The sequence below is a fragment of the Phascolarctos cinereus genome, unplaced genomic scaffold (genome assembly GCF_003287225.1).
Source record: "Phascolarctos cinereus isolate Bilbo 61053 unplaced genomic scaffold, phaCin_HiC Scaffold_5;HRSCAF=322, whole genome shotgun sequence".
NCBI lineage: Eukaryota > Metazoa > Chordata > Mammalia > Diprotodontia > Phascolarctidae > Phascolarctos > Phascolarctos cinereus.
This window is the reverse complement of record NW_027555958.1, coordinates 43986964-44002743: the sequence shown is the minus strand read 5'-3', so window position 1 is coordinate 44002743 and position 15780 is coordinate 43986964. Positions and strand designations below refer to the sequence as shown.

Genomic DNA, 15780 nt, shown 5'->3' with positions numbered 1-15780 from the left:
TATATATATATATATATATATGCGCATCTATGTATTTATGTACGTTATGTTCCCTCTATTGGAAAGTAAGCTATTTGAAGTTAAGGACTGGATCATTTTTTATCTTTGTATCCCATGGGCTTAGCACATTACCATTAACACAGTAAATGTCTAATAAATGTTTAACTCAGTTGAACTGCAAAGAGAGAGAAATACTTTATGAAAGGCAAATGTAAAAATGTCTTTCCTTTGGAGATGCATAAGATTAAGATTAGGGCATTATTAACATGATTTCCTGAGCTTACGGTAATTTTCATAAAGATTTATATTGGGAAAAAAGCTATCAGTATAAACTATAGTTCAGGAATCACTTTATAGAAAATTGTTAAAACTCTGAATTTCATTGGGAGGAAACGGGAAACCCGTATTTTAATTTTACTACAGGTAAAGGTGCTTAGAACTTTAATTAGTTCTTTAGAAAAGGTATTACACAAATCTAAGTTAATATTATTCTATATTTAAAACAATTAGTATTAATTTAAAGTGAAAGTAGTTGTGAGCTGTTTATTTTCTTAAATACTTCAAATGACAGGGTTTTATTCTTTTTAAAACATTTGTTGTTTTTTAACTTTAATGTAGTATTACATCTTTCCTAAAGTGCTACTCAGAAGCTTCACTGTGTCATGAAGGTGACCCTAGAAGTTTTGGAAGACTCTGTCAACAAAGCACAGCTGTGGCAGGTCCTATTGGGCTGGAAAGGCTCTGAGCCTTGGGCCAGCAGGAGAATGTATGCCTAGTATCTTAGGACCAGGCATCGAAGTTTGAAGAAACCAAAAAGGTTAGCTAAACAGGGATGAAAGTTTTGGCCACAGCAACTCACTAAGACCATGGTAGTTGTTCAGTGGAGTGAATACTCTCACTGACAAAATCATGGCTCCTCAAAGTACACAGTAATATCTGACACAAATCACTGCTCTAAGTGATCTGATGATTTAGGAGAACAAAATTCTAACTTTACTATAAATGGTATGTGGACAAAGCATCTTATTGAAGAATTAACCCCACATTTATACCAAGAACTGACCATCAATAATAGATGCGCCACAGAAAGCCCATTTTCTATCCTATTCACCGCTTTGATGCTAGCTTCTGGAGATATTCTGACAGTTCATATTTCACACAACATACACCACGGCAGCACATTTACCTTTCGCCTCGATTCAGGCCGACTCCTCTTAGTTTCTTTACACAGCTTCATTGGCTGATTTCTGTAAGCCTGAAGAGACACAAAATAATTGGTTAGCTTTCAAAGTAGTAAGGCGTTACTTGATCAGACGTCTATTTCCCTATCATTGTCATACCAAATCTCATATCTAAAATGACTTCTTCAGAAACTTCAGAATTATGAAAAAGAAGAAAGTAGTTACCTTATTCTTCCCTGCAGGAAAACTTTTTTTTTATAGACACTTGCAATGTTTCTTCAATTTTTATTTCCATGATAAAAATACTGCTACAGCACAAAAGTATGACAATACAAATATTGCTAATATATAGTAATAATACTGAAAGCTATAGTTGTGAACATTTAATAATTCATCCGACAAACATCTATTATGCATCTACTATGTCTACAACACTCTGAGAAGCACTGGGATTCGAAGACAAAAATAAAAGCAGTTCTTGCACTCCAGGAGTTTATACTCTACTAGAAAACGTACCACATCCAACACATCCACAGAGAAGGAAATAGCACCAGTAATTAGAAGAAATCCAGAAGGGTTTCGAGGAGAAGGTGGCACCTGAATTGAGCCTTGACCAACATCAATGATTTCAAGGAGGAAAGGTAAGGAAGGACGTCCATTCTAGTCATGCAGGACAGTACGTTCAAAAGCACAGGACAGATGATGGGATACTAAGTTCTGGTACTGGCAAGCAGGCCAATTTGGCTGAAATAAAGTGTCTGAAGGAGAGTAAATATGAACTCAAGTTTAGGAAGGTAGGCTTGAGCCAGACTCTGAGAAGCGTTAAGTGCCAGTTGGAAAGGCTGGCTACTTTATCCTAGAGTCAATAGAAAGCCACTAATACTTTCTAAGCTTTGACGCAACCTGACTAAGACTGTACCTTATAAATATTATTTTAATAGTTACATAAAAGATGGATCAAAGGGGAAGAGGACTAAAAACTAAACATCAATTAGAAGGCTGCAGTAATTCACTCCAAAAAAAGGGAAGAGCCTAACATAAGGCCTCAGTGTCAGTGGAGAGAAGTAATTCATGAAATGATGTGAAGGTAGAATTAACAAGGCTTGATCACAGATTAGATACGGAAGATGAACAAGGAAGAGTGAAGGGTGTCTCTAAGATTATGAAGATGGATGACTGGATGAGGAACAGATTTAGGGAGAAAAATAACTAAGACCACTGTAGAACTATTGAGTCTGAGAAGCTAATGGGACATCTAGGTAGAAATATCCTCCTATATATACCTGGTAATGTGGAACCGGGGTTCATGAAAGAAGTTGGGGCTGGTTACATAGATTTTTTAGTCATTTATGTAGAGTTGATAACACTGCTCAACACATATTTTGTCATATAAAAATTCTTGATATTTTATTTGTATATTTTCATGCTGAATTCAAAAGTGCAGATAGAACTTCTTAAACACCCATCATTATTGTGATTTTTGATCTAGATTATTTGCAATGAGTATCTGGCATACGTGTAGACCCCATCAGCTTGCTGAAACAATCTCTCTACCAGGAGGACTCTGGTGCTTCTAGAAGAATCAGGATGACTTGAAAAGGAAGTACCCAAAAAAATGAAACATGTAAAACAGGGGTGTGTTGGCAAATGTTTAACAACTGGCTCTCCAAAAATATGTGCATGATACACTGTTAAAATTAATATGCATTATTAACATGGTCTCCATCACTTTCATATGTCTAGACAACCAATAAAATAATAAAACCCTGTGGTTGCCCATTTCTGAGGTGCAAATATTCACAGTGAAAATTTAACAATCAGCTTTCCCAATCTGGCATAAGCTGGCTTTAGAACAGCCTTGCATTTGTGTAGACATACTATAATTGGCTGGGAAGAACCTTTTTCAACTAGTTACATAGCCAAGACAGTTGGTATCTTCCAGAAGGCCTGTGTCAGTTCTGGTACCCTCTTTTTGCTTCATTTGTGTCTAAGGGAGCTCACAATGAGAGGCCATGCTATAAAAGCAAACGAGCTTTAAGGCCTTCACCTCTGAGGCCATAGATCCCCCAGAAATGAGCCTCTGTCCTTGGCTGTCTGGTTTATTCTTTTCCCTCCTAGGGGTAGAGAGTAAAGTTTCCAATGGAGTCAGAAGCATGAGCCACATTAGCCTGAGAGTCAGAATGGAGGCAAGATGTTGCTGCCAGCCTCACATCAACGCCCCAAAGAGCAAGGAGGGATCTTCTAGAGTAACTTTTGGAACTCCCCGCAGCGATGCCACATCCAGGACAGACGAATGCTATGTAGTAACTGAGCTAAGTTATCATCCTATCATCTTCATCCTTCCCTTCCCACCTCCCCACCCCCCAGACTGAAGTGATATAGGAACTATGCCCCTGAGGTACTGGGGAAAATATTTATATATCTGTTGATTTTAAATTGTTAAATGGAACTGGGAACAGCCAGTAGGGGCTCAAGTCAATCACATTTGAGAGGAGAAATATCCTACTCCTCAAGGGTCCCCTAGAACCGTGTAGCAAGGGGAGCCAGAGCATCTTTGCTCCACCTGCAGTACAAGTAATAGAGTGTGATTTGGTTGAGGATGCAGGAGAGGAGGCTGCAGTGAGAAGTCACTAGGTATGCAGGCTGGGACCTGTTACTGTCATATAGAGAAACTTTGGAACATGAAGCACATCGCATTTTTGTTCAATTGTGCGTCAGGTACCATTACATAAACAGCATTACTGCTTCTAATATTGTTCGCTCAATTTCTTGTCCTTTGTAAATAGTGGTGTGTATTATTTAAATTCTCATTATGCCTCATGTATAGATCATCTAAATAATTTTTGTTATGTATGTGGCAAGCCAGCCTTTAAATATGAAGCAAAACTTTACTCTTCTGGTTGTAAAATAGGTGATCAGGATGAGACTCAGACCCTTCACTTGTGCCACATCCTTTTTGTTAGACTACTGACTGACTGCAAGCAGGGCTCTTATTACACTGTTTACAATTCCCAGAATTTCTATTTTTGTTGGAGAAATATACTTCACAACTAAACATGCTGTACAATATCTAAATCTACCTTAAGCCATAAAAACTGTTTTATACAGTGAAGAACTATTTGGAACAAAAACACCAGAAACCTAGAATCTGGATGAAAAACATGAACCTGATGATTCACACTGTAAGGATGAGACTCAGACAATGTTAGATAAGAAAACCAGGAAGGCAATCCCCCATTGTAAGTAATCTTTTAATCTTAAGATCCTCATTTAATATCTCAAGCATACCTAAACAATCTTATCATAACATTCCCAAAGCAATCTTAGAAGGATGAAATCTTCTGCAAGAAGGCAACAAAATTTGTCCAAAACATGACATTTTTCTTGAGAAGTGATGAATATTGGGGCAGCTAGGTGGCACAGGGGACAGAGTACTGGCCCAGAAGTCAGGAGGACCTGAGTTCAAATCTGGCCTCAGACACGTAACACTTACTAGCTGTGTGACCTTGGGCAAGTCACTTAACCCCATTGCCTAACACCCCCCCAAAAAAAAAAGACATGACAAATATTTTTGGCATGTCTGTAGGATATGAAAGTGATTGCTCTTTAATTAGGATTATAACATGAATATACCAAATGTTGCTACTTTACTGGGTGTAATGGAGAACGAATGGACCTATAGGGGCCATTCCATGAAACACTGAGCTGTCCTTCCTGGTTCTTTCTGATTGCACAGGAGATCTAAGGCTGGCTTCTGGCTCAGTAGTAACCCATCACTTAAAGGAGTTGGTGTTCTAGCATGATGTCATAAATCCTGAATAATTCCTTAGTCATTTCTCTTAGTCATTAGTGGGATACTGCAGTAGTTACAAGAGTCTACAGAGTCCGTCTGTCATGCCCTTGGCTTCGGTTCTCCAGGTTCATCAAGTGACTCCAGTTAAAAGTATCATGGTATTAGGACATGGCAGCTCTTGTAGGAGGCCACAGCTGGATGAGATTTGCACAGGGGTTCCTGGATGTCTTTGCCATCTTCCTGTTTGACCTTTCCTGATCTTGGGCAAATGAATATCCAGAGGTAAATATGTTCAGGATTGGAAGTGGCCATGTAAGTTCAAATGGTCTAGAGGTCCAATGAAAGGTCAGAGCTAAACTGAGGCAAGGTGTGAGAAGCCCTCAACAACTATTCCAGTGTTCTTAACGAGAACAGCCACTGAAAAGAAGAGGGCCTGCTTAGGTCTGCCCATTTTACCAGCGATTTCAGTGCTAAGCCAAGGTGTAACTTAAAATGCCTAATTAGCAGTACTACAAAACACCTGTTTTGATTCAGTTAAAAAAATCAGCCTTTCAGCAGATTATAACAGTAGTTATAAATTACTAGATCCTACTTAATTCATGAAATAACTCAGTTAATGTGTGCCTGTGAGTGTTCTGTATTTAGCATTCCTTTTGGGTAACAGGATAATTTACCTGTCTCATACCTAATTCATACTATATTCTTTTACTCCCCAGTTTGGGAAGTTTGAAGCATTTTTTTCCTCCAGTTGGGGACTTAGCAAGCCAATGCGGGTGAGAAAGGGAACCCTAATCCCTGTAATTAGAGGCCAAGCCCCATCTAAGACTGAACTTTGAGTTCAATGCACGCATGGGTTCAGAACCAGGGAGTGGCACAGTACTGTAGCACCTTTGGAACCAGCCAATCAGTCCCTCAAGACTAGATGTGAATGGGACGGCAGAGACAGAAAACAAAACAAAACAAAACAAAAGATCAAAAAAACCACTACATTAAAAAACTCCAAACTCAAAGGAAATAATTCATTGTAAGAAATAAAAATTAGATAAACCAACCATTGGTTAGTCCTGGAAAATTTTTCTTATTACTGTCAACATTAAACTTAGCTTATTGAAAAAATTTTGTCAAGGTGATAGACCAAATTAATAAAGGTTTTCTTTATCTGAAAAATAAAATTTTATGAATTGGCAAGGTTAAAACTAAAATGGGGACATTTCTGGATTCTCAAATAAGGGAAGGGATAAAAGATGAGTACTTTTGCAGGATATAAAATAAACCCACATAAATCACTGGCATTTCTATATATTACCAACAAAGTCCAGCAGCAAGAGAGAAAAAGGGAAATTCCATTTAAAATAACCATACACAATATAAAATACTTGAGAGTCTGCCTTCCAAGACAAACCCAGGAACTATATGAACACAATTATAAAACACTTTTCATACAAATAAAGTCAGATCTAAAACAATTAGAAAAATATCAATTGCTTATGGGTAGGCTGAGCCAATTATAATAAAAATGATAATTCTACCTAAGTTAATTTACTCAGTGCCATGCCAAATAAACTACCAAAAATTTATAGACCTAGAAAAAAAATAATAAAATTCATCTGGAAGAACAAAAGGTCAAGAATATCAAGGGAACTAATGAAAAAAATGTAGAGGAAGGTGGCCTAGCCATACAAGATTTCGAACTGTATTATAAATCGATAATCATCAAAACAATCTGGTGCTAGCTAAGAAATAGAGTGGTAGATCAGTGGAATATATTGAGTACACAATACACAGTAATAAATTACCACAGTAATCTAGTGTCTGATAAACCCAAAGACCCAAGCTTTTGGGACAAGAACTCATTACTTGACAAAAGCTGCTGGGAAAACTGGAAAGCAGTATGGCAGAAACTAGGTATAGACCAGCATCTTACACTGTATACCAAGATAAGGTTGTTAACCAAAAACAATATCACAAGTCCATGAGACATGCATTGGAAGTGGATTTATTATAAGAGAAAGGCATATGCATGTGGCAACTCCTTATACCAAGCAGCCTAGTGGTGCAGGGAAAGCCTTGGGCTTTTAAGTTATAGGGAAAAGGACTAATCCCTTCTTTTCCCTTGGGAACTGCTAGACCATGAAGATAGGATGATCTGCTTATCTACAAAGGTCCCAGAAACACAAGACAGTTTCTCCTTCTGATGAAAACTGACTGGCTCCTGTCTTGACACACAGGGAGTCCAGCTTGGGGTACAAACAACAAATTATGTCAGCTTGGGAGGTTTCATCCTTGACAAGTTCAGAGCCTCTTGCATACTCTGGGTCTAGTGCGTCTGGAAAATATGGCAACTCAGGAAGACAAGTTCAGGGGGCCCCTTAACACTGTCAAAATGGATACCTGATTCAGACACAAGAGGTAATACCATAAGCAAATCAGGGCAGCATGGAATAGTTCACCTGTCAGATCTATGGATAAGGGAAGAATTTATGGCCAAAACAAGAGATAGAGAGTATTACAAGATGTAAAATGGATAATTTTGATTATATTACATTAAAAAGGTTTTACACAAACAAAACCAATGCAACCAAGATTAGAAGGAAAGCAGAATGCTGCGGGAAAATGTTTACAGCATGTGTTTCTGATAAAGGCCTCATTTCTCAAATACATAGAGAGCTGAGTCAAATTTTTAAGAATATTAAGTCATTCCCCAATTGATAAACAGTCGCTGTGACAGTGACTGTGAATAATGGGAAAAGATCAAATACAAGAGATGTTATTGAGGTCTTAATAAAGAAACTGGGCAACTGACTGAATTTATGACATGATGGAAAGTGAAGAATTGTGTATCTGGGTGACTAGAAGTATGGGCTATCACAGGAAGTAACAGAAATTCAGAAGAGGGGTAGGTTTTGAGGGAAAGATGTTCAGTTGTGTCATCAAAGTTGAGACATCCAAAGGATATTCAGTGTGAAATGTCCAGTAGTTAATCAATGATATCTCTTGTATTTGATCCCTTCCCATTACTCACAGTCTCCTCTGACTTCCCAGCCTTTTGCAACCCTATTGCTCAACTGCTTTCTCCCAAGCTACCTCTTCATTGCCAAATCTGATAGCCTTTTTTCAATCTCACTCCTTTCTGACCTCTCTGCTGCAGTTAACACTGTTGACCACCTTCTCCTGGGCACTCTCTCTTTCTGGGTTTTCATGACTATAAATTCTCCTGGTTTTTTTCTCACCTGATTGCTTGAACTAATAAGACATTACTATATAAAAGTTGAATGTATTTTTGTTGGGTTTTTTTTTTTAGTACAAAAAAGAAAGGACTCATGCTCAAGCTAATAGTAAAAAAAAACAAAACTCTCCCACTTCCCACAGAGACCTATACATTTTTTTTTCACTTTATACTTGTACCACATGTGGCTTAGAATGCTAGAGTTCACATTCATCTGGATCTGGATCCTTATGGAATCTCTAGGATTTGCAGTACCAGGAAAAGGTTTGCTCTTTCAGGTCATGGCCCTGTACTTACTGCTACTTGGTTCTGGTCTCTTTTCTAGTCCTCACTTCAGTTTCCTACCACATTGATATTTCTCCCCATTACAACACCCCCATTGCTCCACTTCTGGTTCAGCATCTCCATCTGGCACCTGTTCCTTTCCTCTAGGGTTGTGTGAGTGCACTGGCTTTCAGTGCTGGTCTATTTCCAGGTATTCGTTTAGCTCAGTATGTCCATCCGGTGCCAATTCCTGCCATGTCTTTCCTTCTAGGGCCCTGTGAACGCAGCATTCTTCAGCGAAGGCCTCTTCTCAGGTTCACATGTGTCTTAGCGTCTCTGTCTTATCTGGCCTGCCCCCCCCCTCAAGTCTGCATGGTGTGCTCACTCTGTGTCTTTCCTTTATGTCCATGTGGTAGGTAGTTCCTCATACAGAATCAGCTGCCTTATTTCTTAAGGTGTTCTAGGAGTCTTCCTTGAAGGAAGGGGAAGAAACGTACTTAATTCCTCTTGGTACATACCTGCTATATGTTCAAAGAGCTAGAAATAGACTTCTAAGCCACTGATTCATGTCATTTTTATGTTTCACATCTCCATTCACCATTTATTAAAAGGATCCATACTCCCAATAAGTGTACTCTTCAAAGAAGATTTGCCCAAACTAATAAAAATTCAAATGGTTTTATCATGTCATTTTATAAACATCAGCTTTTTCTCCCTACATTCTAACATTCAATCTAAGTGGAGGGTTTTTGGTATTAGTGATTCTACTTTTCCACGCTTCTTTTTTTCTCCTACTTGTGATTAGGAACTTGCTCTGTGTGAACTCTCACCTCATTGGGATTGGAAAACAAGACACATGCTGTACACTACATACTGAGCCACAATCTGGAGGACTCTATTTTATAATATTTTCCTTTACAACCCTATAACTCTTACGTGAACTTTGAGAATAAATGATTAATGTGAAAAATTAAAATTATTTATTATTTAATTTTATATTTGATGCTTAGGGCATGTAGGTTAAATAGCATACACCCCCAGAATTTGGGGAAATGGTCTGAAATTGAAACAAAAATGAATATAAGATGGATAAGATTAGCCATTTGCAGAAGTTATCCATCCTAAGAGACACATAAAAATGTGATGCTAATGAGATTAGGGTGTCACCCAAATTTCATCAAGGAAACATTAATAAAAAATGTAACCAATATAAAATAACACATCATCTAATTATAGGGTAGCTTAAAGTATGCAGGTTTGTTATTAACTATACTTGCATGTGACAGGCAGGAATTCACAACAAAGAAATTGAATTGCAGGTAAAGAAGGCATTAGACTCACATCTAACACCCCTCTTCCCCCAGTCTTTTGTTGTTGTTATTGCCTTTCCTCTACCCCATTCATTCACTCAGAGACCCAGGGAAAATCTTGTGCCTCAGACCCACATGACTTCTGTGGAGTTTCCTTGAAAGAACCCTCTAAAATGAGTTCATAAGGGGTTAAATGGACTAAGAAAAATATTTTAACCCTAAATCAGAGAAAGGGCTGGGCCAGACAGCTATCCTGTCAGGAGGAAATTAAAAAAAAAAAGACTAGATGCTTATGCTTCTAACCAGCTGGCCGGTTGGCTTGTGTTCCAAAAAAGCATTGGCCCTCAAAGCAGAGAGAGCACTTTCTCCCTACAATATATAAGTTCTTAGCCTTTGGTAACATTGGATATGTAGGATGAGTGAGAGTGAAGAAGCTGTAACGACCTTGAAGTTGCAACCACCGGGCAGACATTAGTGCCCTTGACAATAACAGGGAAGCTCAGGACAGGGGAAGATTTGCTTGAACCAGCACGACCACCCCTTGGTAAACTGGTAACGCTGGGTTTCTAAAACAACAAAGCTAAATATCATATTGATTTGTGTTGACTTCTCTAAGATAAAGACATCCCATAAATCTCAGTTGAGCAATCATCCAATTGGCCACACTCTCTCACACTCTTAACTGCAACACAATTCACTATGATTGGAAATTATAAAATAAAACAAACCAGTTGTACTATATATACTTTTCATTTTGAATGAAGTACTTACCATGTTATTCTGAAAAACCTTTCCACTTCTTGTTCTGCTTTCTGATACATCAAGTTCTGATGTCTTATTGATCAACTGCTCAACCTAAAATGGAGAGTATATATCACCACAGTACAAAACCATCTAACAATGTAACACGTGAAAAGTAACTTAAGGAATATTTCGCTCTAACTTTGAGAAAATCAGATACTAACATCAGTGTTACTAAAGGAGTACTGGTATAAGTGAAAGAGCACTGGGCTGGAGCCTGGGAAACCTGGGTTCTAGTGCCAGTTTTGACACTGTGTGACCTTAGACATGTCACATTAATTTCATAGGTCATAGCTTCCTCACTTAGAAAACAAGGCGGTTGGTCTATAATAATAATAATAATGATGATGATGATGATAACCAGCATATGTACAGCACTTTAAGGCTTGCTAAGCAATTTACCAACATTATCCCATTTTATACTCACAACTACCCTAGAAGGTAGGTTCTTTTATTATCCTTTTACAGATGAAGAAATTGAGACAGATGGAGCTTAAGTGACTTGTCCAGGGTCACACAACTAATTAAGTATCTGAGGCTGCATTTGAATTCAGGTCTTCCTGCCTCCAGGTCATATGACCCTTCCTCCCACAGCATTCTGTGAGCCATATGTAAAATAATAAGAGTTATGATTATATACCTATAAAATCCTTTCTGGCCACAAAAATCTATGACTATATAGGAATGGCATGTAAGATTATCATTAAATGAACCTGCAGCTACTAATGACTTTCTGCCAACAGTTGCCAGATTTTATTAAAGTAACAGGAGCTCAAATTGGTGAATATTCTTTTTGAAGAACTGAAAATAAGCAAATAAAACATAAGAAATAGCTAGCCAAAGCTAGCTATGTGGTACAGTGGTTAGAACACTGCCCCTAGAGTCAGGAGGACCTGAGTTCAGATTTGACCTCAGACAATTACTAGCTGTATGAACCTCAGCAAATCACTTAACCCTGACTACCTCAAAAAAAAAAAAGAAAAAAAAAAAGAAATACACGAAGCCAAAACAAATAAATGAAATTGTTCATTCTTGGGAAATACGATCTTTTTGTTTTTTAAATTAAATTAATTAAAAATTAACCCACATCTGCCCTCTTTTGCCCTCCTACCTTCCTCCCTATACCCACTAAAAAAGAAAGAAAAACAAAGCCCTTGTAACAAATATATATGGTCAAGTGAAACACATTACCACGTGGCCATGTCCAAAACAGTATGTTTCCCTCTGCACCGAGAACATCCCCATTCTGTCAGGAGATGGTTAGTCTGTTTCATTATGAGTCCTTTGGGAATCGTGGTCAGTCATTACGTTGATCAGAGCTCTTAAATCTTCCAAAGTTGTATCTTTACAATATTGTTGTTATTGTATAAATCATTCTCCTAGTTTTGCTCACTTCACTCTGTATCAATTCATTTAAGTTTTCCTAGGTTTCACTGAAACCGCTGCTTTCATCATTTCTTAAAGCAGAATATGTATTTTATTACATTCATATAATTTGTTCAGCCATTTTCCAATTAATGGGTACTCCTTTAGTTTACAGTTTTTTTCTACCTCAAAAAGAGTTGCTATAAATATTCTTGAATATATGAGTCCTTTTCCTCTTTCGCTAATCTCTTTTGGGTGTAGGCCTAATAGTTGTATTGCCATGTTGAAGGATATGCACAGTTTATTAACTTTCTGGGTTTAGTTCCAAATTGCTTTACAGAATGGACCAATTCACAGCTCTACCAATAGTACCTGTTTTTAATGTACCTGTTTTCCCAAACTCCTCCAACATTTATCATTTGCCTTTTTTGTCAACTTTGCCGATCTATGGGATATGAGGTAGAACCTCAGAGTTGGGTTAATTTGCATTTCCCTAATTATTAGTAACTTGGAGCATTTTTTCAAGTGACTATTGATAGTTTATATTTCTTCCATGAAAACTGAAAGGCAATCCTTTTAAAGTGAAATTAAAAAGTGTTTTTATACCTGAGAACGAGAGATGGAAGGATTTGGGCTTTCTTCAGACCTCATAATTTCATCTTCCTCACAAGCTAAACTTAATTCTGTAGAAACAATAAGATTAAAATGACATAAAATAGAAATTAAGGTGAATTAATCTATATTTTCATAAACCTACCTCCAACTTCTGAAGACTCATGGTTTTTTTCCTGTTCTCTCATTTTATCACTAATGACAAAATCTTCCTATATAGAAAGCACATAAACAAGAATGAAATGCACATATTACTAAGAGGCACAAAAACAGCTAGAGAGAAGTATTTACTACCATGAAAAATTAATTTTTTAAATTTAAACTTTATTTTTATTCTGAACCTAACACCAAATAAAATCAGCATTTCCATATGAATTATAGTAGCAGAGAAGATTACATATATAATTGGAATCTCATTATATAGAGCTTACTTTTCTTTGACTGTATATAATAAATTTAACACGTAATCTTCAAAGTGGTACCGCTTATCTGTGATTCCTTCCGTTTTCTTTTGGGGGAAGAGTAGACCCTGTCGCTAGCTCTACCTTCCCTTCCTATCTCCTTACCCAAAATTTGGAAAACACAAAATCCTTGTAACAAATATGTCCTCGTAAAGCAAAACGCACTCCCATCCTGGCTGTGCTGTCCTACATAGAATGCATGTCTCACTCTGCATGTTGAGGCCATCACCGCTTTGTCTGGAGGCATGTGGCACATTTCACCATCCTTCCTCTGGACTTGTGCTTGATCACTTTATCGTTCCGCAGCGTCCTTAGATCTTTCAGAATCATTTGTCTATATGACGTTGTTACTATATAAATTGTTCTCCTAGATCTTCTCTCTTCATTGGGTATTAGTTTATGCAAATCTTCCCAGATTTCTCTGAAATCGTACCTTCTATCTTTTCTCATGATATTCATCTATTACAATTTTAAACAAATTAATTTCGTGTAAAGGTTAAACATAATATGACACTACACCTGCTGCATCCTTATAGAAATATAATTCTTCAGGGGCAGCTAGGTGGCACAGTAGATAGAACACCAGCCCTGAAAGTCAGGAGGACCTGAGTTCAAATCCAGCCTCAGACCAAACATTTGACACTTACTAGCTGTGTGACCCTGGGCAAGTCACTTAACCCCAATTGCCAAAAAAAAAAAAAAGAAAGAAAAGAAAAGAAAAAGGAGAAAAGAAGAAATGTAATTCTTCCAAGTGATAAGAGACTTTTTCATGGAAGTATGATGCTTCTAAAAAACTATACCAGAGATCTAGTTTAATATCTTTAGCTGTCTACTGGTTATTCACATCTCTATTTAGAAAAATCATTACTACCTCAAACTCAATATGTCCAAAAATTGAATTTATTATCTTCTTACCAAAACCTGTTCTATTTCTGTTGATGACACTATCATCATCTCTGACTCTTTTCTCTCCTTCACTTTCCACATCCAAACCCTGTCAATTTCATCTACTATTTTCATGTTTATTCGGTTTTTTAGCTAGGCAATGGGGTTAAGTGACTTGCCCAGAGTCACACAGCTAGTAAGTGTTATGTGTCTGAGGCCGGATTTGATCTCAGGTCCTCCTGAATCCAGGGCCGGTGCTCTATTCACTGCGCCACTTAGCTGCCCCTATTTTCACGTTTAGAAAGAAGGAGTGCAGTGTAGTAGACAGCTCAATGGACCTGGAAGTCAGAAAGCCCTGAGTTCTAATCATACCTTTAACAATAATTGTGTGAACCTAGAGAAGCACTTAATAACTACAAGTTTCAGATTCCTCATCTGTAAAAAGGGAATAAGAATGTTTATACCTACCACACAGGCTTATTACTCCAATATTCAAGCAGATCTGTGGTCTCATTAATGTGACTATTCCCTCTAGTGACGCAGATTACACCCTGCCAGTCCTGTTTGACTCTCACCCATGGTCTCCCATATGTTTGCAACAGGGGACCATGGAGCCTTTCCTTGAGATTTCTGGTTACCACACAGATAACAACACAGCACACAGGCTTCTGGTTGGTATCCTGACTTTTATTTTGTGACCAGCCCATATTTCTTCCAGTCAAATGATTTCTTTAAAGAGGTCCTCCCACAGCTCACTAATGCTCACCATACAATGTCCATGGGCCCTTTCTGGGATCTCTAACCTCAATCTTTCAGAAATAGTGGTTTATAATGACTTGCAGTCATATAACAGCAACATTAAATAAAATACGGGTTTTAAACAGATAAGCCTTAATTTCAAGAAGAAATTAAGACTATCAAAAGAACTTTTCATTGTTTCAAATGCAATTCAATCCAATCTTCTTCTGTTTAATTCTGTGCTCAGGTCATTGTACGTTTTCAGTGTCTGTCCAAGATAAAAATGCTGACTGATGAGCTCGATAGGTTGTCCACCCAAGTGTATGTTATAATACAAATGACTGACATTTTCATCCATTTGGCTTTTCCTATGTGGATGGTAAACTTTTGAGTTACAAATCTTATTTAGGAAGCTTTGAAGTGTTCTGGATTTCATGCAATCATCACAATGTCATCTGTAACATGTGAAACTCCAGGTAGAGAATACTATATAAATATTGTTTATTGACTATAAAGAGGCCCCTCAGTGGTACAGTGGATACAGCACTGGGTCTGGAATCAGGAAGGCGTAAGTTTAAATTCAACCTGAGATATCTACAAGCTGTGTGAGTTTAGACAAGTAACTTAATCTCTGTCAGCTTCATGTTCCTTGTCTATAAAATGGTGATAGCACCTACTTCCCAGGGTTGTTGTGAGGATAAAATAAGATGACATTTGTTAAAGTGCTTTGCAAACCTTAAAGCCATATATAAATGCTAGCTATTTTATTTTTCCTTTTCCTGACTGCAGGTCCAGTGCTCTATTCATTGTACCCCCTAGTTGCCTTTTTTTATAGTCAACAAACAGTAAGCACAATGAGACCTTGTATTCTACTGTAGAATACAGCAAGTGAAAACCTGCCTGTCCTCTTATAAATACCTTAATGCCCTTAATCAAAAATATCCTCAATGTAGAAATTTTTTATATAGATGAAAAACTACATATATGGCTTTGTAGTTATTGATAATCTCTCCATCACATTTTTGAGGACAGCCCAAGATTTTTCCTTGCTTGGTAATCTTCCCTCCTTCAGATATTTTAAGAATAGATTCCTTATTGCCTTCAGACTGTGTTACCTTTAGCACAGTTCTCTACTGTCTATTTA

General features: G+C 37.5%; 1 protein-coding gene across 1 annotated transcript in view; it reads right to left on the bottom strand.

Annotated features, from left to right (window-relative positions):
• Window positions 1–15780, bottom strand: part of HORMAD1 (HORMA domain containing 1) — a 30168-nt gene that overhangs the window by 1027 nt on the left and 13361 nt on the right. Inside the window, exons 10-13 of the mRNA XM_021004587.2 lie at window positions 12698–12764; window positions 12547–12623; window positions 10546–10629; window positions 1187–1255 (exon numbers count right to left, since the gene is read on the bottom strand). Coding sequence (XP_020860246.1) covers window positions 1187–1255; window positions 10546–10629; window positions 12547–12623; window positions 12698–12764 — 297 coding nt within the window. The remainder of the gene's footprint in view (window positions 1–1186; window positions 1256–10545; window positions 10630–12546; window positions 12624–12697; window positions 12765–15780) is intronic.